General features: G+C 51.5%; 7 protein-coding genes across 7 annotated transcripts; 2 read left to right on the forward strand and 5 right to left on the reverse strand.

Annotated features, from left to right (window-relative positions):
• Positions 1 to 628: 628 nt before the first annotated feature.
• PV05_09591 (ATP synthase F1, gamma subunit) lies at positions 629 to 1,874 on the reverse strand. Its single transcript, XM_013455934.1, has 4 exons — positions 1,742 to 1,874; positions 1,608 to 1,657; positions 899 to 1,557; positions 629 to 848 (listed from the first exon to the last, which is right to left on the reverse strand). The coding sequence occupies exons 1-4, from the start codon at positions 1,795 to 1,797 to the stop codon at positions 720 to 722; spliced, it is 894 nt and encodes a 297-aa protein (XP_013311388.1). The 5' UTR covers positions 1,798 to 1,874; the 3' UTR covers positions 629 to 719.
• A 201-nt stretch (positions 1,875 to 2,075) lies between these two features.
• Positions 2,076 to 5,933, forward strand: PV05_09592 (uncharacterized protein). Its single transcript, XM_013455935.1, has 4 exons — positions 2,076 to 2,449; positions 2,550 to 2,800; positions 2,857 to 5,124; positions 5,184 to 5,933. The coding sequence occupies exons 1-4, from the start codon at positions 2,395 to 2,397 to the stop codon at positions 5,316 to 5,318; spliced, it is 2,709 nt and encodes a 902-aa protein (XP_013311389.1). The 5' UTR covers positions 2,076 to 2,394; the 3' UTR covers positions 5,319 to 5,933.
• A 144-nt stretch (positions 5,934 to 6,077) lies between these two features.
• On the reverse strand, positions 6,078 to 8,804 carry PV05_09593 (uncharacterized protein; the record flags this gene model as incomplete). Its single annotated transcript, XM_013455936.1, has 8 exons — positions 6,078 to 6,789; positions 7,085 to 7,280; positions 7,430 to 7,697; positions 7,791 to 7,880; positions 7,939 to 8,063; positions 8,138 to 8,299; positions 8,349 to 8,407; positions 8,489 to 8,804. 8 exons carry the CDS (start codon positions 8,802 to 8,804, stop codon positions 6,260 to 6,262), a joined length of 1,746 nt encoding a protein of 581 aa, XP_013311390.1. The 3' UTR covers positions 6,078 to 6,259.
• Positions 8,805 to 9,674: 870 nt separating this feature from the next.
• PV05_09594 (uncharacterized protein) lies at positions 9,675 to 14,126 on the reverse strand. The gene is made up of 4 exons (XM_013455937.1): positions 13,058 to 14,126; positions 12,406 to 12,905; positions 11,737 to 12,332; positions 9,675 to 11,686 (listed from the first exon to the last, which is right to left on the reverse strand). The coding sequence occupies exons 3-4, from the start codon at positions 12,050 to 12,052 to the stop codon at positions 11,088 to 11,090; spliced, it is 915 nt and encodes a 304-aa protein (XP_013311391.1). The 5' UTR covers positions 12,053 to 12,332; positions 12,406 to 12,905; positions 13,058 to 14,126; the 3' UTR covers positions 9,675 to 11,087.
• Positions 14,127 to 14,790: 664 nt separating this feature from the next.
• Positions 14,791 to 18,562, reverse strand: PV05_09595 (uncharacterized protein). The gene is made up of 2 exons (XM_013455938.1): positions 15,709 to 18,562; positions 14,791 to 15,658 (listed from the first exon to the last, which is right to left on the reverse strand). Exons 1-2 carry the CDS (start codon positions 18,286 to 18,288, stop codon positions 15,431 to 15,433), a joined length of 2,808 nt encoding a protein of 935 aa, XP_013311392.1. The 5' UTR covers positions 18,289 to 18,562; the 3' UTR covers positions 14,791 to 15,430.
• A 296-nt stretch (positions 18,563 to 18,858) lies between these two features.
• Positions 18,859 to 20,448, reverse strand: PV05_09596 (uncharacterized protein). The gene is made up of 3 exons (XM_013455939.1): positions 20,384 to 20,448; positions 19,544 to 20,320; positions 18,859 to 19,494 (listed from the first exon to the last, which is right to left on the reverse strand). Exons 2-3 carry the CDS (start codon positions 20,059 to 20,061, stop codon positions 18,990 to 18,992), a joined length of 1,023 nt encoding a protein of 340 aa, XP_013311393.1. The 5' UTR covers positions 20,062 to 20,320; positions 20,384 to 20,448; the 3' UTR covers positions 18,859 to 18,989.
• A 480-nt stretch (positions 20,449 to 20,928) lies between these two features.
• On the forward strand, positions 20,929 to 22,252 carry PV05_09597 (uncharacterized protein). Its single transcript, XM_013455940.1, has one exon. The coding sequence runs from the start codon at positions 20,997 to 20,999 to the stop codon at positions 21,561 to 21,563; it is 567 nt and encodes a 188-aa protein (XP_013311394.1). The 5' UTR covers positions 20,929 to 20,996; the 3' UTR covers positions 21,564 to 22,252.
• The last annotated feature ends 6 nt before the right edge of the window (positions 22,253 to 22,258 follow it).

The raw sequence follows: 22,258 nt of genomic DNA on the forward strand, positions 1-22,258 counted from the left end.
CCATTGAGCTTTGGCCAGAATTCCATTGACTGCCCTTGAATACGCTTCGTATCCCACGCGATGGTATGCAAATCGTAAGCTTTCCTCGTGGTCAAGTCATCTTTCCAACGCACCAAGTATAAAAATGATTTAGATGACCTTGTAGCTTGCTACAAAATATCCTCCAAGATCACGTTTGACTAGAGCGACAACTAGGCGGGCCAACAAACGACTAAAGCAGCTGCATCGACGTATCCGCTGAGGATGGAATAGAAGAAGAAAATGTGTACGAGGTGGCTGGTACGGGAGTGTTTGTGGCTGTCGAGCGTAGGATCGATCGCACGGGAACCGGCCGGCATTGACGCTTTTCGTTTACAAATCTCTCAGTCGAGCCGGAAAGATCGTGCAAGCAGGCGACAATACTGGGACGGCTTCCTCGAAAAGCCAAGCCTGCGACAGCTTAGGGGAAGGGCGTCCTAGGTAGACTAAGGGTGGACGCCAATGATGCTGTGAGGTAAGAGGCTGTGAAATGCGATGACATGAGCGTAACATGCAACCGCGGCGAAATCCGAGGAACCATGACTTCTCTGAGTCCCAGATCCCACTATACACAGTAAGCAGCAGGGTAGCAAACAGATGAAGCCGATCGTCAGACAACGAAAACTTGATTTGAGCGGCCTCTGAGCCTTAGCTGATCAACGAAACTGGTTCGCGGCTTTTATGTACATCTAAAACAACACCTACATATCCTCCGATGCAACAGCACCTGTAATGATCTCAACCAATTCTCCTGTAATGACAGCTTGTCGGGTTCTGTTGTACAAGATGGTGTACTTGCCGATCATGTCGCCAGCGTTCTTGGAAGCGTTCTAAGTTGGGTCAGTGGGCCGCATATAGTGTGGGCTTGAGAATAACTCACATCCATGGCATTCTGTCTGGCAGATTGCTCACAAGCATGTCCCTCAGCAAGAGCCCAGTACAGAGAGTTGGCAAGAGTGTACTCGCGAAGGTTAGCAAGGACTTCGTCGTCAATCTCGAAAGCTGCGAAGTTTGGTGACTGAGTGATAGCCTCCTCAGAGTATGCCTCGATGGTGACTGGTTCGTAGGACGTTGCGTTGATGAACTTGTTGTAGAGGATTTTAATGCTTGCGTATTCCTCGGGAAGCAGGCAAAGTTGGTCCGCAATAGCCTGAGCGTCAGCAAAGCTTGGGACGTCCCTTCCGACGCCCGCGAAACTCAAGACCACATTCCTGGCGTTGGAACGACTAAGCTGAGCCTTGCTCTTTTCACCGATGATGGCAATGTCCAGGTTTGAATCCGCTTCAAGCATTCGGCGGGCTGTACGTGTCAGACCGGAATGGATACCACCACAAAGGCCTTTGTCGGAGCTTGCAACAACCAAAAGCGTCTTCTTCTCTTCCAATGGCTTTGTCTCGGCTTCTTCGAAAACTTTGTTGGACGTCTGACCGTAGGATCTGGAATCGCGCATGGCTTTCTGAGCCCGAGTGAGCTTTGTTGAAGCAACAATTTTCATGGTCTTTGTGATCTTTTCGATGTTGCGGATGGACTTGAGGCGGCCTAGAGCAGGGTCAATATTAAGGGCTATTGTTCACATCGCAATTTCGTACCCTCAATTTCTCGCAGAGTGGCATAGCCCGCAGCTTGAGGCACGACCGTTCTACAGCCAAATTAGCATTCTGTACGTCCAAGGAAATCGTCGTCCGGCTATTGGAAAAGTCACACGGGACTGACGGAAGCTCACCTGGCGAGTGCGGCATTGCCAGCGCCGAGAGCTGGTCTCACAGCTCGTGACAGCATCTCGAATAGATAGACTGACCGAGAGGCCGTAGTTGAGCGGTGTTGAGGAAGTCGTAGCTGAGGGAGGGGAGAGTCACTGGTCAATTGAAGCTCCCCTTGGAAATGAGGTTCCGATGAGCTGTGTTCCGCAGGCAATGATCACGTGGACACGCTAACCAAGAATGTCTGGAAAAGAAAGGCCGCTTTACAGCTATTTGTTCTAAGACCGATCTGGCGAAACCCTCATTTTTCGCTCTGTTATGGGTCGTGCATGCAGGTGGGCCGTTCGCCGCTGAAGACTCTCTTGAGACGACTGGCTTCTTCTACCTCTTCTCGGCCTGCCCATCTTTCTTCACCCTTCTTTCTCTTCAATTGACTTCCCGGTCCACCCGCAGTTCATCAACGCCTTTGTAGAGCCTTCCACCCTCCTCACCAACCTTGGAACTTGTCCTTCACGCCCTTCTAACCACCACCATTGCCGTCCGAGGCGCGTTTTGGAGGTCAATCCGGTCCTTAGCCTTGAGGGCATCTCCTTCACCACCTCGACTGCCGGCCAATCGTTTCTCTCGGCCTAGTTTTGCTCGACAACTACACGGGCTTGCCTCATTTACGCGCACGATGGACTCGTCGGACGATGATATGCCCCTCGCAGGCTCAAGGAAACCCAACGGAGGTAAGCAGTCACGCGCCATTGATACTTCGGTCACTCATTCAACTTCCTGTTTGCGACACAAACGGATTCCCTCTTCTTTTACTGACTTATCTCATTGCAGTCACTTCACCGTTGTCTTCCGTAAAGATACCCTCCAAGGTCGATGCTGCATTGGATCGACAAAATCCTACTAACGGCGACATTTTGCCTGGGATCTCCATGGCAAACGGCGACGTGAAAGTGGAGGACACACCGATGACGGGTACCAATGGGAATCTCACCAATGGTGCGCTTGCTAAGCGCAAGGCACGAGAGAGCAACACACGCCCATCTTATGCCGAGGCAGAAAGTAGTGACGACGATCAGCCCTTGGTATGGACATTTTCCCCGGCTACCCATGATCACGAAGTGGGCTGACTTGTAAGCAGATCAAGAAGAGAAGGACAACTACAGCTGTAGAATCCGACTCGGACGACACCCCTCTCCTGGCAAAGGCAAAAGCGAACGGCAAAAGTGTGCAGAAACCGCCTCGTGCCAGTGCTGCTCAGATTGGCGAATCCTCCGACTCGGACGTCCCGCTAGGGAAGAAACTGGCCAAAGAGAAACAAAAAATAGAAAAGGCCGCGGAGAAAGAAGCCAAACAGATCCGCAGCAAAGAAGTGAAGAAAGAAGCTGATAAACCTACAAAGAAAGCTACACCAGCTAAAAAGGTGAAAAAGGAGGAATCCTCAGACGATGACAAACCTCTCGCTAAGCGGGCTTCAGCCGTCACAACAAAGAAGACCAAGTCCGAGTCATCCACACCTGCGAAAAAGCCGACTTCGAAGGCGAAAGCGGTCAAAAAGGAAGAAACAGTCGACCCCGAGGATGAGGAAGACGACGACGAAGATGTTAAGTGGTGGGAAGACCCAACCAAAGGTGATGGGACCAACAAGTGGGAGACCCTTGAGCACAATGGCGTCGTTTTCCCGCCTCCTTACGAGCCGCTTCCTAAAAACGTCAAGCTGAAGTACGACGGCATCCCTGTCAATCTGCATCCAGAAGCCGAAGAAGTTGCCACATTTTTCGGTTCAATGCTCAACTCTACACACAACGTGGAAAATCCGACTTTCCAGAAGAATTTCTTCACGGACTTCACTGAGTATTTGAAGAAAACCGGTGGCGCTACAGACAAGGATGGCAACAAAGTTGACATCAAAGAGTTTGCCAAACTAGATTTCAGAGCAATTTTTGAGCATTACGATGCACAAAGAGAGGCAAAGAAGGCATTGCCAGCTGCAGAAAAGAAGGCTATCAAAGCTGCGAAAGACGCTGCTGAAGCTCCTTATATGTACTGCATTTGGGATGGCAAAAAACAGAAAGTCGGCAACTTCAGAGTTGAGCCTCCCGGCTTGTTCCGTGGTCGCGGTGAGCACCCGAAGACAGGAAAAGTGAAGACGAGAGTCATGCCTGAACAGATCACGATCAACATCGGCAAAGAAGCAACAGTGCCTGTACCACCTGAAGGTCATAAATGGAAAGCAGTCAAGCACGACAGAGAGGGTACTTGGCTTGCCATGTGGCAAGAGAACATCAATGGTAATTACAAATACGTTATGCTCGCTGCCAGCTCCGATGTCAAAGGGCAAAGCGATTACAAGAAGTTCGAAAAAGCTAGAGAGCTGAAGAAGCACATCGACCGGATCCGAAAGGATTACAGGAAGGACTTGAAATCGGAACTCATGGCTGATCGACAGAAAGCTACCGCCATGTACCTCATTGACCAGTTTGCTCTTCGTGCTGGCAATGAGAAGGGTGAAGATGAGGCTGAGACCGTTGGCTGCTGCTCTCTGAAGTACGAGCATATCACACTGCGAGCCCCTTGCACCGTCATTTTTGACTTCCTGGGTAAAGACAGTATCCGATTTCACGAGGAATTCGAAGTCGACCCACAAGTTTTCAAAAACCTCAAGATCTTCAAGAAGGCACCGAAGAAGGAAAGTGACGATATTTTTGATCGCTTGACCACCACTCAGCTCAATAACCATCTCAAGAGCTACATGCCTGGTTTGACTGCCAAAGTCTTCCGTACCTACAATGCCTCTTTCACCATGTCAAAACTATTAACTGAAATGAAATCCGAAGGCACAATTCCGGAGAAGATCAAAGATTACAACGATGCCAATCGAAAAGTGGCCATCCTTTGCAACCACAAGAGAACCGTCGCGGCGTCCCACGCCGGACAGATGGAGAAGCTTGGAGACAGATTAAAAGGGGTCAAGTATCAGCAATGGCGTATTAAGCAGATGATGCTCGACCTCGATCCAAAACTCAAGAAGAAGAAGGGTGCCGAATATTTCGAGCTGCCTGATGACTTGGATGAGGCGTGGATTATGGAACACCAAGCTTACCTGGTCGAAGAACAAAAGACCAAAATCACCAAGAAATTCGAGAAGGAGAATGAAAAGCTTAAGGAAGAAGGTCAGAAGCCGATGAAACATTCCGAGCTGGAAGAACGACTTCAAGCCGCCAAAGACCTAGAGAAGAAATACAAGAAGGAGAACAAGACAAAGAAGGTCGAGGCCGAAGGCAAGTCGCCTTCGTTAGAAAAACTGGAGGAGAATATCAAGAAGTTGGACCAGAGAATTGCCAACATGGAAATCCAGGCAGAGGACCGGGAGAACAATAAAGAGGTGGCACTGGGAACTTCCAAGATCGTGAGTTTAGGACTTGACTTTGATGTGCCACAGACCAGGTTGCTAACCCTTATTTGCAGAACTACATTGACCCACGTTTGACTGTCGTCTTCAGCAAGAAATTCGACGTTCCCATCGAAAAATTCTTCTCTAAGACGTTGCGCGAGAAGTTCGAATGGGCCATCAAATCTGTGCATGAAAACTGGACTTTCTAGCCAACCTCTTGGGCAGACACTTTACCACCTTCAGGGTATTTGCTTCGACTGATCGTGGACGACGGTCAAGCTTGACTCTTAGGCTTTGTCCATGACTGGACAAGTCTCAATGCGATCTCACCATCAAAAGAATATCGTTGCTTTTGAGACATCTTTCGCATCTACCCCCTCCGCCACATACACCAGCCCCCTGTTCGAGACATGCTCATTACCCACGCCCCAGCAAGGAGTTCACCTTGACTGACGGCTCTCGATCCCGCACGGCTTCGCATCATGGTTAGATTTGTCCACTGCATCCGAGAAGTCGCCGTGCCCTCTCACGACAGGACAAGTGGATGATCGGCCCTTTGCACCGCTGGGTGCCGCTCTACTGCATGACCAGGAAGGTTGGACAGTCTTAGCGGTCTACATGGCCAGGCGTTGTGCTGAGCGACCCATCGAGAGCTGAGGGATGTTCATCATGTCCCGATTTCACTGCATATCAAAGCATAGCATAGCGTAGCATTTTTGGCCACATCAGAACGGTAGACAGACATAACAGCTCAGCGCTAGAATACAAAAGACGAAACATTGCAAATCCAGAAGGCGAGTCCATAATAGTGTTGAGGAAAGAATGGTAGCCATGCTAAGTTCTCGTTTCTACCTAAGTCATCACGAGTACCAGCATTACGCACGGGAATAAGACCTATTCGTCTGTTGCGTATTTTGGATTGTCATCCATGAAGCATAGCCGGGCCCGTAATTAAGCAGCCTTCGGCCCTGCCCTGATACTGATACTGATACTGATAATACTAAGTCAGTAATGGGCCGTTACCCTCAGCATATGTCCTTGTGAATACTCATTCAGCCCTGTTCCATGGCGATGTTGCGGGTAGGAAACTCCGAGCATACCCGCCTACCTCCTACCTCCTTACTCATGACAACCGAGAACCTCTTGATTTTCACATATTGTAGACCCCGGGAGCCGGCATGCCCATCAGCCTCTCGCCAGCGCTGGGCATGAACATGGGCGTCTTGGTCCTCTTCTCGGCGCCTTTGGCGTTACTCTCCACCTCGCCGAACTCAAACTTCTTCTCGGGCAAAAGGTCGTATATCGCCTTCGCGTACGTCGGACTGATATTGTACTGCTGGGCCAGGTATAGCACCTGGATCTTGGTGTCGGTGACGTGGCCCAGCATGACGGCCGTGTTGCTGTGCAGATGCTCGCGCTGCGTATCGGTCATGACCTGCTCGTACAGTTTGCGCGGCTGGTCGTAGTCGCTGAGTTTGCCTTCGTGCCAGAAGTGCGACTTGCGCGAGACAATGTTGTCCGCCACCTTGTATGGGGCACCTGCGGTGTCGGGCCGGAAGCGGGACATGGATTCGTGGCTGTTTGGCGCATAGTCCGGGTTGCCGCCGTGGTTGGCGTCGATGCGCATTTGACCGTCGAACATCAGGGACGACATGGAGCCGGACATGAATGGGCAGTTTACTACCGAGCATGGGTTAGCAACATGGTTGACATGTGCAAAGACCAGGTATGCGATAGTGCAAGGCTAATGACAGTAACTGGCTGGGAGGCACCCGGTGGCGGCGACGCAAATGTGTAGATGGACTCCTCACAGAGGCAGTGGAGTAATTGTCAGATTGACTCCTCAACAGAGGCACTTCTTGACAGTGGAGTAAAAGCGCCGCTGCCACCCAGGTGGACTCCTCAAGGACACACCTCGATATGAAGGGGCGGGGGGGGCGAGGGGGATGTGAGAGGTGAGAAGTGAGATGCTTACCTGGGATCTGGTGGTAGTTCGTGCCGATACGATGAAACTGCGCATCTCGATAGAAGAACATGCGGAACTGCAAAAGCGGATCCGGGCTGTCCTCAATACCTGGAACCATGGCACCAGGCGAGAAGGCAGCCTGATCGACATCTCTGTGATAATTCTCGGGATTCTTGTTAACGTGGAGTTTGCCGAACTCTTGGAGCTACATCACCACAAGCAACAACGTCAGCACAGGTTCAATGACAATGAGGACTACGACCGGACCGTTGTAGAGCCTCAGTTCAGTGACACGACAGTCCACTGCAGAGCCATATGCATCCGAAAGGAGGAGAAAATGAGCTAGAGACGTACCGGGAACTGATCCTTGGGCCAGACCTTCGTGATATCAAATGGATCGAAGCCCAATTTCTCCGGGTCCGCATCTTCAGGTTGCATCACCTGCACGCAGGCCGTGTATGAGATCGGCTCGCCGCGCTCGATTGCATGCCAGAGATCTTCCTTCGAGTAATCCGGGTTGATACCGGACATCTCGACGGCCTCTTGACGTGTGAACTGCTTCTGGCCCCCGTCCGCGAGGAAGTGGTACTTGATGTACACGAATTTTCCTTCTTTGTTGACCCTAAAGGTGCCAGATCATTAACATCCCGTTCCTATCCTTGTTCCTCGTTCTCGTCCTCGTTCTCGTCTCCACGTAGTGGGGTTCTGAACGTACCATTTGAACGTATGGCAACCGTAGCCGTGGTTGAACCGCCAGCCCTGGGGCGTACCGTGGTCGCTGAAGAACATCATGCCAGCATGATTTCTGCGAGATTCCTGTCAGCCACGAACCTTAGCCCTTAGATATGGTTGATCGGACTTACCCCTCAGGTGTATGGGCCAAAAGGTCGAATGTGGCGTTGTAATCAAGGAGGAAATTATCTGGTCGGCGTCCCTGACTTCGGATCGCATCCGGACCTTGAATCGGGTCACGGCAGAAGAAGATGGGCTATATTGACCGAGTCAGCAAGATAACCCTTGGAAAGGCAGATCAGGCTGAAAATGAGTTGACGAGTGACTTACGAAGTTCAGCCCAACGATGTCACAGTTGCCCTCGCCAGTGTAGAACTTGACCGCAAATCCGCGCGGGTTTCTCGCCAGATCGGGGAACTCACGACCGAGAGTCACTGTCGAGTAACGGATGAAGATGGGTGTCTTGACACCAGAGCCGCGAAGGAAATGTGCCTAACCTTCTCATTAGTTGCCGCTCCCTGTTACTCTTGGGGCAACTCACCTTGGTCAGATTCGACACATCCTTGGTCGTTTCGAAGTATCCGAAGGCACCACTCCCGCCTGTTGGTCTTCTTGTCAGCCCAGTCCAGCTCCGTCATTGATTCCATCCCATATCTGCGTTGACCTTAGACGTGTACCTACAAGGATGTACCATTCTCTCCAGCAGTTTATGCCGATTGAATGCCTGCTGCTTCTGAAACAAGAAGACATCGCTGGCCACTGGAATACCGCCGACAGTCCTGCTGTGGGCTGGGTCTGGCCATGGGATGCCATCGTTGTTTGTATGATACGGCGCGTCGTCGACGCGTCCTCCTTGAGAGGAAACTCCCGTGATCTTCGCGGCCGTGACGGCTGGACCCTCGTTGAGCCCTTGGAACACACTAGCCCGCTGCATGGGACGCGGGTCGGCACCGACAGCGCCGGCCATTTCCTGGACTGCCTGGATTGGATGTGCCATTTTGCTGGTGATGAATACCACTTCTTCAACCTAGACAAGAGCTTTTTGATGGAACAGCAAAAAGAAACCAGCAAGAATAGACGGGGCACTTCCACCGATTTGGATCTCGCTCAGGTACAGATGACAGACAAGCAGGATCTGAGTGGGAGAGGAGAATACGGGCCAGATATGTATGTGCAATCACCATTTCCTGGTAGGCTAGTTCGTTCAACCGCACCTGCGAAAGAAGAAGACGGTGATGTCATGTTCATGTGTGCCTTCCGTCCAGCAACGTGACTCCGCACAGTCGAAACGTCAAGCGTGGGAAGTATTGAGCATTACTAGGTGGCACCTACTCTCTTCACCATATGCAGATATGGCCAGTGGCTTCTCCACAATCAGTAGCACTCGAGCAGGATCATGTCTCCGGACAATCACGTAGGTCGCCCGGGGGCTACCTGATCAAGCTAGACAATGCTGAAGAGGGGATGGAGGATGAGGGCAAACATGAAGCTTGTCATCAAATTTGAATCCATGACGGGGACTTGGCTGTTTTGGGTTTCTTTCTGTTGTTGTCTGGCCGGAGATGCGAACCGCGGGTGAATTTCCCGACCTGTTGAATGGGCAGTGCGACTTAAGCAAGAAATTGCATCTACCCATTGGAGCGGAACTCATGAACAAGAAGCGGCTTTGATCAGAAACACTAGTACAGCAGTGTGCTTGTACATAGCAAGATCAGAGGAGTTGAAGTCCGTTACAACATCGTCGATGGATGGATGATGTGAAACAGAAAGAAGTCATCATCCGTCCTATCAAGTCCAGTCTTGGCACTGAATGAGCTCAGCCTCGTCCTCGTCGCATACCCCTCGCCGGCTGCAGTGTGCCGTGCGAATAGTATATCGAGGTTAAGTACAAGCATAGTACTCAGAGTTGCAGAGTATGCCGTATTACAAGACTTGATTTCAAAGGCATAGTCAGAAGATAAAAAGTCAACAGTACACAGCCATCTTGAGCCCAATCTGTACAAAGATTCCTTCTGAAGCACCCTACGCCAGAGAACTCTCCTCCTTCGACCGCTCCATTTCCACTCCCTCCCGGGAAGACGATGATTCTCCGAGCGTCGTGGGTGGAAGGTGTAAAGTCCCGCCTCTGCCATCTCCGCGGCGCTTCTAATCCTTGCTCCCGTGCTTCCGACCAGTCCACCCATTCCTCATCCTGACCTTGTCCGATGCCTTGGGTCCTAGCCTCAGCTTTCCCCATGAGACCATTGTCATCACTCATAACCGAAAAGAGAAAGGTCAATTTCGAAATGAGAATGGATAGTCATGAAACCCAACTGCACCTGGCAGGGGCCCCGTTTGTTAAGCTACCTAACCAAGCCAGGGGGTATCTTGCCTTTGGTGTTCTGCACGGATTCCCAAACCCCTTCGTCTCAATGCAGCAATTTGTTCAACCAGACTCAAACACAGTTGAAATCGACAACATAAGGAAATTCGTCAGCCGTGAAACGATCGTAGAGGAGACGCTGATGGAGATGTAGGACGGATGCAAAGAATGTCCAGTCGATGAAATGTTGTGTGCGAACGAAATGTGCGCGTGCACTAGTAGTGTTGTCTGCCGTATGCCCACCGGCTCTGAACAAGTATCAAACTCCCTCCTGTTCCGCGCTGGGCCTGCCTACCATACGCTCTTTTCTTCACGGTGAGGTGATTAACAAATCTAGATCTTTGACGGAGGAGCGAAAGTCGACCGTCGAATGACCAATCCAGTTATGTCCAGGAGGTTCGACGTTGTGAGTGGATGCCACTGCTCGTCTCCTTGTCATTATTTTTTCCGGCGTCGGTACCCGTCGAGGACTTTATCGCGAGAGCAAAAGAAAAAATGCAATACTCGGGCTGAAAACACTTGCAATCTGGAACGACAGTCGAAAAGGTATTGTGCTGAGAATGTGAATGATGAGTGCTGATGATTTCGATTTTAGGCCAATGGTCCAGTTGGGTGGTCGCCATTTCCGAGGGGAAGTTGACATTTATAGGAAAGGAGGTCGATTGGCTGATATGACAATGTTTGACGTGTCCTGGCGCGAGCCCATATCTCTCTGAAGGTTCGTTGTCGATGAACAAAGGAAAGTGAGAAGATTATCCCGGCAAGACCAGCAAGCTTTGATTCGAGAAGACCTCCCATGCCGAATTGACCGTGAGTCCGTCCGCAACCAAGTCAACGCTTGCTAATATGACAACCCCAATATGCCCGACAAAGCAGGAGAACAAAGGAAAAGGTTTACAGACATGGGAGGCATGGGAACTAGCCCAGGTCTTCCTCACCATCATCATCATCTTCTTCCTCTGCACTCTCGCTGGCGACCTTGGACTTTTTGAGGGGGGTGTCATTGTCGTCAGATCCCGCTTTTCTCTTGCTACCAGATGTGGCAGTCTCGGTCTTCTTGGTGGCTGGTGTGCCGTTCGGGCCGACTTCACCCTTTTCCAGGGCGGCGACTTCGTCAGCAGTCAAGAATCGGCCACCCGGTCCACGAGGCCGCCGCATGGCATGATTGTGTCTCGACTCGTGGAGATAGGGTTTGCGGCCTTTCGAGGTAAGGCGGAGCTGCTCTTCGAGTTTCTGCCGAGCAACTCGTCGCTTGAGGATACGATGGAATTGTTTGGCGTTGACGTATAGAGGGGACTCTTCAGCTCCACCTGCGACAATCTCTTCGGCTGGTGCTTGGACGGGTTGTTGAGGAGGGGCCATAACCGGAGGCACGGATTGCCTAGGCATGTTGTGGTTCATGACCGGTTGGGAGACTTGGACATGAGGACTTGTAATATGCTGGCTCATCCGTCTCTGTCCACCCATTTGGGTTGTTTGAGGCATCGTTACGCCAGAAGCTAGCGGTGGCATTTGACCTGTCTTGATATTAGCATGCGTATGTCTTCCTCGTTGCGTGTCTGCTAACCTGACGCCGCTGCTGTTGCCATCGCAGCAGCCTGGGTGGGTGATATCCCATATCCCTGATTCATCCCTGTGCCCATCCCATATTGTGTGTAGCCCATAGATTGGTGGGCACCAGTGGTTGATTGAGGTTGATAATGGTTCTGGGTCTGCGACGGCAGGATAGGAGAAGCTTGACTGGGGTTGTGCTGTTGCATATGCGACTGGGGACCGGAAGGGGATTGAAGGGTACCGGGACCAGCACTCTGAGGCGATGTCTGATATGCGCCTTGCAGGTGTGGATGTTGAGTATGCTGCTGATATTGTGGAGGATACTCCATCGTGAATGCCCGTTGAAAAGAAGCTGAAGTCGCTCGCTCTGTTCTAGACGCACGGTCGCGGTGTGAGAAGGTTGCGGCCCGTAAAGTTGACTTGCTGGTCGCCTCTACTGTCGCGCGTACGGAAGAGACACAGGTCTCCGAAGGCTAAGCGTGACGGTTCAGACGGACGGGGCGTAACGTGATAGCTGGAACGCGCTCTGGGGGCTTGCTGTGCCTTGGAAAGCAGCAGAATGGCACCTAGGCTCTCTGATAGGAGGGTCTAAGAGCGGTAGGATGGAGCCTGGTCCCTTGCGTTAGTAGCTAGCGCAGTATTTGACGGTCACTGGACCACCAAGGAAAGCACCAATACTCACGTTGATGGCTAGACAAGCAGATTATGCAAAGACTGCTTGAGAAAGACGAAAGATTGACAACCTCTCCACTATATCGACGAAGACTGAGTCGACAAATGAGGCGAAACTGGATCAGGTTGTTTTACCAGCCGTCATAAGCCGGCTGAAATCGCCTCGCTTTGGGCTCCTTTGCAGCAAGCAAAGCTGGGGTTGCGTAGCGCTGCGCTTGCTGATGTGTTGTCACTTCTGCTCCGCGCGGGCAGTGCGAAGCAAGAGTGTGGCGCGGGATGTAGATGCCTGAGCCCTAGATTTCCCGCTCGATTTTGTTCCAGCTCTTGCTAGGGACTCGCGTCCTCGAGACTGATGTTCGATATCGTGATGTTCTACCGACGTTTTGTGGCAACCTCTCGCTTTCCAGAAGCTTATTGCGCGCGCAGCTGGATTGGATTGACTGACTTGTGGCGGCGGAGAGGAATGATTCGAGGGCGGAAAGGAAGGTAAGCTGCGATTCGGCTGCTCAACTACGTAACAGCGCAGAATGAATCAGTATTGGCCGTCAATAGGGCAGCAGTGATAGCAGAGGCAGTTATTGGAGGAGGAGGTTGAGTGGGAATGATTAGGTGGTGGTAATTGGAGGCGCATGCATTGATGTGTTGGCAGTCATGCAACTCACCTCTAGTCCGTGTCCCACAATGAAGCTGGGCTGGGATCTATTCTTGTACCGCAAACTTTCTGGTTCTGTTCTTTTGGACGACGTCAGATGCCTTTTGAGGGCTTGTCGCACCTTCTGCCCGAGGTCTGCAGCGAAGTTGTCGGAGCTGATCTACAGAACGCACCAAGTCGCAAAAGTGATTTTCTGCGACCACAGTGACGATGCACTGCCAATGCGCGCGCCAATGCAGTATCAACAAGGTTGTCGACTGCAGGTCGGAAAGAATATTTGATGCGACAGTGATGTGAAATAATATTGTGTGGTGGTTGGAAGCGCTGTTACAGTCGGGCGACTCCGGGAAAAGCTGGAGTTTGGAGTTTGATGATGTGGTGGGAATTGGTGAAGTGTGATTGTTAGCGGTGAGCAGCGGGAGAATTGCCGCGGATGGTGGGCTGCAGTGCTGGCAGACGGCAGGGCAGGGCTGGGATCAGATCAGAGCGAGCACGCCGCTTTGCCTGCTTGGGCTGATCCGAGCTGATGAGATCACAGCGACGCGCGCAAGCCTAAAAAGCTGAGGTTCCCGTTGGGCCGTTTGGAGCTTCACGACGTCGATATACACGCGAGGCTCTGCTGTTCTGGCGTTGTAAATGGTTGCCGTCGATGATAGGTTGTGCTTGTTTACCAGGAACGTGGATCTGAAGAAGCTGCAGTCGAATCAAGTTGTGCGAGAAGATCGAGTGAGATGATTCGGCGGCGAGCTTGGGTGAGGCTTGGAGACTGGTCACTGGTCGGCCCTGTTCGCAATACTCGACTTGCGCCGGGAAAGCCCCCACGTGAACGAGAAGGCTCTTACGAGTATGGTTGTTGATGTGCTTTTGCGAGTGCTGAGTGGGTGATAGAATAGAGAGGTGATTGGGTAGACAAGGGAAACAAGTTGAAACGATGGGCGATTGGGCGAGGACAGAAAGGTGAAAGAAGAGAGGAAGAATGAGTGGGCAGTGGGCGGATGGACAAATAGAAGAAGAGTTGGGCAGCGTGATCTGACCGTAACCCTCTGTTCGGGCACGGGCTGAGCGAGCAAGTGAACCACCCGAAGATGACGAGCAGCAACAGGGCAAGGCATTGCAAGGGTGATTGATGGGATGCCACCTGGGACGCCAGGCAGAAAGAAGAAACGACCGGTTTTCTTCTGGTGATTCGACAGAAAAAGCGGAGCAGAGTTTTCTCGCTTGTGGACGGCTCTTTTTCCACCTTTAGCCGTTGTGTGTGGGCTCTCACGCTCTTTTGCGTGCTTCGCCTCTTGTTTGCTCTGTCGGCAACTGCAACCAACCACCATTTTTCCTCGTGACCTTTCTTGCCTAAGCCTCTTTGGTCACTGACTAATCTGCTAGTCCACGCTACACATTTGGCACCCGTTTCTAACATTCAGGTGGGATGAGAGAGTTGATGAGAGAGTTGATGAGAGAGACAGACGTCGACAGACCGTGAATCAGCCTAACTGGTCTATCCAGACGAGACCCTGGCAATCCTATTGTGTCACACACATTGAATGAGAGTACTCTGTATTACCATTCGCAAGGCAGGGTAGAACAAGCAAACTCCACGCGTATCACGTGGTAGTCGTTCACTCTTTTGTGTATACAGTAGGGTTTGCAGGACTCAAGTTCAGCTATTCCGTGCGACGCCTCATACTACCTACTTTACCTTAGGCAGTCTTGCTTTCCGCGTCGCTCCGGCCGACGGGAAGGTCCTCAACGAAAGTACTTTTTCTCCTCCTCCATGGCGCTGTGTAACTCATACCCTGCAATTGATGCCTCGGATGTAGGACGCGGTAAACATTGAGGTTGCAGTGCACATGCCATGCAGCGCCATCCCTAAGCGAAGCCCTGCGACTCGAGATGACGCACCTCTCACAGCCACTTCCGCTCCATCCTTTACGCTCGAACAGGCTATCGGCTCCCACACACGTCTTGATCTTCAAACTGCGCGCGACCTGATTTCTCGCTTCTGCAGAACAGACCACTGCCTCATCACAACTGGACGAGTGTTTGAAGCCAGCCACTGGCCGATTCCCTTGCGCTTGTCCAATCCTGAATCAATGCTTGCTCTATGCAAATGAAAATCCACATCACCAAGAAAGGTCAGCCTACCCGCTGCCTATTTCCCAGCATGCTGCCAATAAGAATGCCAAACAGCCTCATTTTGGCCGTTCAATTCTACCATTCGTCAACCGGCTGGAAATCATGAAACACTCTGCACGTCGACTTTCTGCTTCAGGCTGTCTTCGTATGCAAGATACGCCTGATGCGAGTGGGAGTGCCTAGGGAAAGTACAGCTGTCACATGCTGGGCCATGCTGAACATCGTGCGAAAAGGAGTTTTTCCGCTCGTAGCACTAATCGCTCAGAACCATCCTCAGCATGGCCAGGAAAGGATCCTTCATTTTCAACACCTCTGTGACGTCCGGCTTGACCGGCTCGCCGGCACTACGCCGCAGCCGGTCCTGTGCCTTTTTCCGTCTGCGTCGCTCGGCTTGAATTGGATCCAGATCATCTTCTATGTCTTCATCCTCGCTGTCTTCACCATCTTCCTCGTCAGATATCCTAAGATCCATGAGATCCGCCTAGAAGTATGTCAGCTTGGCTTTTCTCCGCCATACAGTACATGGCTTACCTCATGTAGTCCAAAGTCGCTGCTTCTGAACGACGACATCCCAGGAGGGCCTTCAGCAGAACCGGTGCCCTCGGCGGCCATCTTTTGCCTCGTCTTGTCGCTGTGCCATTTCTTTCGAGCCTCCTGCCATTCGATTAAAGCCTTGATCTCCATGATGCAGATTTCTTTATCAATCACGCTCATGTCCAGTGCACCCTGGAAGATCGCGTTCATGTCTAATCTGCCCCCCTGCGGTCCTTTCCTCAAGAACTCCAGAATATCTTCAATCCATCCCATCAGTGCGGTGAATAGGCCGTTGTCATGGATGTGTACTTCGTGGATGAACTTGTAAAGATTATGCTCATGCCGCGCACACAAGTCAATAAACATTTGGACTGTTTGGTTGGGATCAGCAGAAACATCCTGCCGCTGCGCAATCTCCACAGTCTTGATGACATCGTCCGCAAATTGTGCGAAATCCGTGATGCTGCTGTACACGTTGGCGGACTTGTATACTCGAATTAAAGGCTCATAGAAGATGGTGAACAAATCTCGGAAGAGTTGCAGCGTCGTGGGCTCCTCAATCATGGCAGCCATCATAGCTTTGTCCCGTTGTCGGGTCATCAGTTTCAGCAGTTGCTTCAGCTGAGAGAACATCTCGGCTCCTTGCCTGAGTTCTTCGTCGTCATTTTCGACCGCACTATTCCAGGCAACCCACGCATTGTACACTCGCTGGATCTGCTGCGACGTCAATTCAGGCTTGAATTCTTCCGATCGCAGGATGGCCACCACGAGATCGATATTTTCGCTTTGAGCCTCTTCTCTCACCATAGATTTGATCTCCTCCGGGCTGTCTACAAACGCTTTGAGTTTGTTGGTTAGTACTGGATCTGCCACCTTCGCGACCAGGTCATCGATGGATCTTTGAAACTGTCGTATGCCATCCGCGAGTGCTTGTGCAAAGATGCGTTGAAGGAGTGACTTGGTCCCAAATGGCTGCGCCAGGAACAGGTCCAGAACTCCCGACATGACGGCTGCAGGATTCGCTATTCGTATCACGTTCTTCAACACAGTATACGGTACCAAAGAATGTATGCGCTTGGCCTGTGCAAAGAGCTCGGGTGAGTTGTCCTCGGCAAGGAACAGGTGGTAGATGGTGGCTGCCACCTCTATCCTCAACCACTCCGCAAACTTCTTGTACTCGGGACTGAGGTCTTCAAGTTTCTCTTTTTGCCGGATCTCGGAAAACAGCTTTGTGAGGCCGTTACTCTCCACAATGTCTCTCCGGAACTTCTCCATATATGTATCAAGCTCCGCCGCTCGTTTTCGGGCAATTTCGTAGAATTGTCTTTGCTCTTCCAATCGTCTTGCGTCCATCTCTTTGCGCCTGGCCACGTCTTCAAGCTCCTCCTCGTTCAAAGTGACAGGTTGGGAACTGAAGAATTCAGCTACTGACTTGGATTCGGCGATTTGAGGATTCTGAAGTATAGTCCTTAGAAAGGCCCTCAGTGAGACTCGCTGATCTTCACGGTGCAGTCTTATGGGTTGTGGGCTGGGTTCTCGGGACCAGCTAGGTCGAGGCGATGCTCGATTCCTGGGTGATCCCGTACCGGAGCCAGTTCCCAGACTCAAAGAAGATTTAAATCGTTGATGCTTGGGCGTGAAGCTCCTGCTTGTGTCTTCTGCAACAGACGCCTGTGTGGAGACAGACGATATAGATGAGCCATCGTCATCTCCACCTGGCATCATCGACGATAGGGTCGAGCTTTTGTTCTTCCTAGGTAATGGCGGGAGTACCTTCCCAGGCATTTCCCTCCGCAAGTTTTTGTGCAGTTTGGCGAAGTCTCCGTATCTCCTTCCAACGTAGATTTCAGGCTGCTCCACTCGCTTGACACGAATTAAGAATTCTGCGTGCTGGTGGTAGCGAACTCTCCTCTTCACCGACGTGATTCTGACAGCGGCGACATTAACATCCCAGCCGTTGATATAGTTCCCTTCGGGTTGGTTCACCACGAGACCCTGCTCATTCGCACCTCTCTCAACAACCTCCATCTCCGCGAAACGTATTCGTTCCTCATAGCCAGAAGCTGTAGGTATACCCGAGACCATCATCAGCTCGACAAGCTTCTCGGATTTCTTTGCTAGCTTCCTCCTCTTGGTCTCTTCCAGTCTGTCCTCTGACGAGGAGATGTATTTGCTTGCGAAAGACTCGAGGAATACTTGTAACTTATCTTGCCAGAATTCTTTCTCTTTGGCTTGATTGAGGAAGGGGAACTTTCGGACATGGTTGACGAAGATGTAGCGTAGGATGGGCAATTCCGAGTCTACAGGAGAGACTTCGCCATATTCCGACCGGAAGGGTGCCCCGAAGCGCTGCAGGGCCGTCGGAGTATTGAGTTCCTGAATCTCATCATGGACTTGTCTCGAAATTAGTTCTCTTTTGAGGTAATGTTCTTGCTTGCCCGTCAATAACTGCCCTGCAGGAGGAATGGACTCTCGAGCGGATTCTGCCCGCTCGACATTAATGCTGGGGATTTTGACGTTTCCATTTGCCTCGGGTGCAGTCTCGAATCTCTCGAGATTCTGCTCTTGCGTCGCCATACTGAAGCGTGGCAGAAAAGGAGGAAGGAAGAGCAGATCAGGATGTCGTCAAAAGGCCGAACCGGGCGCAGGCTTGACGTGAACGGAAATCTATATGGGCACGCGCAGTTACGTGGCCCAGGTGAACGAATGACGAGGAACAAGCCGTGTGATGGGGTCAAATCAGAATTTCCAGGCAGCCTGCAGCAGGGATTTAGATCATCATAGCAAAATAAACGACTGTCCTGATCTGTTCAAGCTGCGACGAAGGCCAAATCATGGAATATTGGCGGTCGTGATTGACGCAGGATGACTGCGTCATGGGGCGTGAGGGGGCTGAATGCATAAACGGAAGCCACCTGGTTTGGCCAATACTCGTACTAGCTATTTGGCGTCACTAGCCAGTCATACCGAGCAACTAGTTAGTACTGTGTACAGGGGCATCATGGGGCTTGGGGTTATTCGGCTGCAAATCAAGTGGCTGATACAGAGTATATGGATAGCAGTGACGACGATTCTGCCTTGGAAGGAATCTTGGTAATTTGGTCTGTGACAATGGCCTTGCAAGATACCTATTTATTTACCTAAGGTAGATATTCCTCCGGCGGGAATCAGTACCTCATCTCTCAAATCTACTCCGCCACCTTTCCATCCAGAAGCTCGCCATTCGTTCCTCCCGTAGCTTACGCAGGTTCACGACGACAAGCAGCAATTCTTTTGCCTCAAAGCACGTACACCAACTTCTTCCCACTGACTTTATCGTGTTTGAGCAGATCAAGTCCTTCGAAGAGATGCTCGAGTCCTTTCTCCACCATGGGCGGATGGACCTTCAGTCGGCCGTTCTGCAGGATGGGCTCAACGTCGAGAATCCATTTTTTCATAAACTCAAAGTCACCGACGTTTGCTGGCAGATCCCAATTCCCTTTCTTCACAGGTTCTCCTGCTGCGGTATAGCCCAATGAAAATTTGCACGCGACATCGTCCCGAGGGAATTGGACTTTGAGAATGGAGCCATAGATCCCTCCGGAAGCAATTGCATCGGCACAGATACGAGCTGTAGGAGGTAGCGCTATTGTATCCCAGACATACTTGAGGTTGTCGTTGGCGTATTCCCGGATCTTGTTCGCGCAATCTGGGTCGTTATAGTCGAAAGCCTCTGCTGCGCCTAACGATTTCACAAAATCGAAGTTTCGCGGAGAGCAAGTGGTGATGGGCCTATATCCAGCTCTTTGACCTGGTCAGCTCCGTTCATCGCATTTAGTCGCTGAGTACTTACAACTTCGCAATTTGAATGCCCAGGCTTCCTGTCGCAGAACTGCCGCCATATATGAGGATGAATTCTCCTTTAGTGCTCGGGTTACTGGGCAGTTTCAAGCCCATCTGCTGGAAAAGACCTTGTCCGCAGGTGACGACGCCCACGCCCAAAGTTGCAGCATCTTCAAAGGACATATTCTCCGGAATACGCATCTGAATATCAGCTTTGGCCGCGATACGCTCCGCAAAAGCACCGTCTTCGGGTTGCAATGGATTCCCTCCGTGAGCAAATCCGCAAATACGATCGCCAACTTTCCATGGCTTCGAATAGCCCGTGCCAGTCTCTGCCACAACTCCAGCATAATCGCACCCAACCAGGCAATCTTTGGTGTTCCAATAGTCGATATGCTTCCAGTCGGTCGGATTGAGTGCTACCGCTTTGACATCGACAAGTACATATCCCGGTCGAATCTTGGGATAGGGGCGGTCAGTGGCTAGCGAGGCCTTTCCAGGCTCACCTTGCATAACTATGGCCTTCATGATTGAGGTGTAGGTGTGCTTGATGGGATGTTATTCTTCTGGAGAAATTGGTGTGCAGATACGAAAGCAAAGCAGGCCTTGCAAACATATATATATCTGAAGACGCGGAGTAATTTTAGCGGGTCACACTTAGCTTGGGAATCATAACGTTCGGTTTCCAAGACCAGTAGGTCAACTAGGCACCAATGGTTCGGGCGTAACCGTCGAGGTCTGAAGCAGTTCGAAAAGGTATGCTGACTAAAAGAAAGACGAACATATGCTGGAGTTGTTTAGTCTACCGAGTTTCATACCAAACTCGGGCGGGGTCCAAGTTGTGACACACGAATCATACTTCCGCGATATCCCATATCGTCGGTTCCGACTCATCAGGCCAGTACTATATTGTTCGACTGGTTGCGACTGGCTGCGACTGGGACGTGGACAGCCCTCCTTTTGTCATGATCAAGACGTGTCGTGCATATGCCATAGCAAGCCGTGTTTATGCATTAGAGATTAGTAATAATATCAAGAGCGGACCCTTGATACCGAGGACTGACTCCATGAGTTTCTGGTTCGCAATCCGCCGAGTCGGGCAGAGATGGTTCCGGTCTTGTTGTACTCGGCCCTTCACGGTGGGCTCTCAAACTGTATGTCTGTGACATGCTGTGAGTTCGTCAGGCTCTACCCCGGAGTCAGACAGAAGGATACGACTAAGTTACCTGCCACAGGGCTCGAGATTTAGCGGGCTAGAGAGGCCCAATCAAGAGTCAGACCCCAATCATAAGCCACCAAACCCCTACCAGAAAGAGAATAGCGGCTTGGAGCGGCTAACTTCCCCGTCTCGTCCAATTCTCCTCCGCATCAAATCTTTTTTTCACGTGGCAGAGCCTCACCTTCAACAAATCGACCACCACACCGTCGCCGCCCTCCTCCCTCCTACACTCGCACCTACAGCCATGGTCCGCAAACTAAAACATCACGAGTCCCGGCTCCTCCGCAAAGTCGACCTCACCACCTACAAGTCCGATGGACCATCTCACCGCGAAGCCGCCGTCCGTCGGCGCTACCACCTCACCCACCCACTCGACTATAGCAAATACAACGCCCTGGCCGGCCGACTGCGCCAACTCGCGCATCTCCTCTCCAACCTCGATCCCAGCGACCCATACCGCGTCGAAACAGAGACCATCATGCTCGAGAAGCTGCACCAAATCGGCATCCTGAAACAGAACCGCGGCCAGGGCGCCGGTCTGAGCAGCGTCGAAAAGGATGTCACCGTCTCCGCGTTCTGTCGCCGCAGACTAGGTGTACTCATGGTGCGGATAGGCATGGTCGAACACATCAGCACCGCCCACAAGTTCATTGAGCAGGGGCACGTTCGTGTCGGCACCGAAGTCGTGACGGACCCGGCGTTTCTGGTATCACGGGGCATGGAAGATTTTGTGACGTGGGTCGACGCGAGTAAAGTCAAGAGACAGGTCCTTCAGTATCGGGAGAAGTTGGATGATTTTGATTTGCTGTGAGGCGAGGAAAACGTGCTTTTATGAGGTGGACAAGTAGGACGAAACGAACAACGGATATCATCCACTATGCCAGAAAGCCACATGCCACTATGCGGAAAAATATCACCCAAAGGCTCTTCTTCGTGCGATTGCGCAGCCTATCCGAATCGAAATCCGTTACCGAGATGCAGAATGGCATTGAGCACGACAGGGCCTGCATTGCGTCCACGGACGACCGTTCACGGACAGACGATGACAGGTCGAGCCCGCACAGCTTGGTAGTTCAAGCAGGCCTCCAATCCTAGGTCGGCTCTATGTAGCCACAGTGCTGTTGTCTCCTATACACTTACTGGAGCCGAAATACAACCCAGCTCAGGACCCTCCTGACCTGGAAGCCTGAGATGTCATGAAACGAAGAGAAGAATTTGTGGCCTGTTCAGCACGGTTAAATGTATCCCATTGGTCGCGACGCAGGCAAGACTTGGGCAATCATACGAAGGACGCGAGCATACCAAATTATTGATTTCCAGGCGCTTCACCAGCTCGAACCCCTCGGAGTTTTGAAAATTACATGGAGAGGGCTCCTCGATGCCGGCGGCGAACCAGGTGCCTGAGCGTGGAGGCCTTTCAACCGAGCAGAGTACTTTGCCAGTCTCAGAGATCTTCTGTAGTATTCAAACCCCGAGAAATCGACGAATGCGAGATACTCCACTTCG

The sequence above is a fragment of the Exophiala xenobiotica genome (genome assembly GCF_000835505.1).
Source record: "Exophiala xenobiotica strain CBS 118157 unplaced genomic scaffold supercont1.6, whole genome shotgun sequence".
Classification (NCBI taxonomy): Eukaryota; Fungi; Ascomycota; class Eurotiomycetes; order Chaetothyriales; family Herpotrichiellaceae; genus Exophiala; species Exophiala xenobiotica.

Coding starts and splice junctions, on each gene's coding strand:
- PV05_09592 (XM_013455935.1), top strand. CDS start 2,395: ATGGACTCGTCGGACGATGATATGCCCCTCGCAGGCTCAAGGAAACCC. Junction 2,450..2,549: donor CTCAAGGAAACCCAACGGAG/GTAAGCAGTCAC, acceptor ATCTCATTGCAG/TCACTTCACCGTTGTCTTCC. Junction 5,125..5,183: donor CACTGGGAACTTCCAAGATC/GTGAGTTTAGGA, acceptor CCTTATTTGCAG/AACTACATTGACCCACGTTT.
- PV05_09597 (XM_013455940.1), top strand. CDS start 20,997: ATGGTCCGCAAACTAAAACATCACGAGTCCCGGCTCCTCCGCAAAGTC.
- PV05_09595 (XM_013455938.1), bottom strand. CDS start 18,288: ATGGCGACGCAAGAGCAGAATCTCGAGAGATTCGAGACTGCACCCGAG. Junction 15,659..15,708: donor GCGACTTTGGACTACATGAG/GTAAGCCATGTA, acceptor ACATACTTCTAG/GCGGATCTCATGGATCTTAG.
- PV05_09596 (XM_013455939.1), bottom strand. CDS start 20,061: ATGAAGGCCATAGTTATGCAAGGTGAGCCTGGAAAGGCCTCGCTAGCC. Junction 19,495..19,543: donor GGCATTCAAATTGCGAAGTT/GTAAGTACTCAG, acceptor ACCAGGTCAAAG/AGCTGGATATAGGCCCATCA.
- PV05_09591 (XM_013455934.1), bottom strand. CDS start 1,797: ATGCTGTCACGAGCTGTGAGACCAGCTCTCGGCGCTGGCAATGCCGCA. Junction 1,558..1,607: donor CACTCTGCGAGAAATTGAGG/GTACGAAATTGC, acceptor ACCCTGCTCTAG/GCCGCCTCAAGTCCATCCGC. Junction 849..898: donor CCAGACAGAATGCCATGGAT/GTGAGTTATTCT, acceptor GACCCAACTTAG/AACGCTTCCAAGAACGCTGG.
- PV05_09594 (XM_013455937.1), bottom strand. CDS start 12,052: ATGGAGTATCCTCCACAATATCAGCAGCATACTCAACATCCACACCTG. Junction 11,687..11,736: donor GGCAACAGCAGCGGCGTCAG/GTTAGCAGACAC, acceptor ATATCAAGACAG/GTCAAATGCCACCGCTAGCT.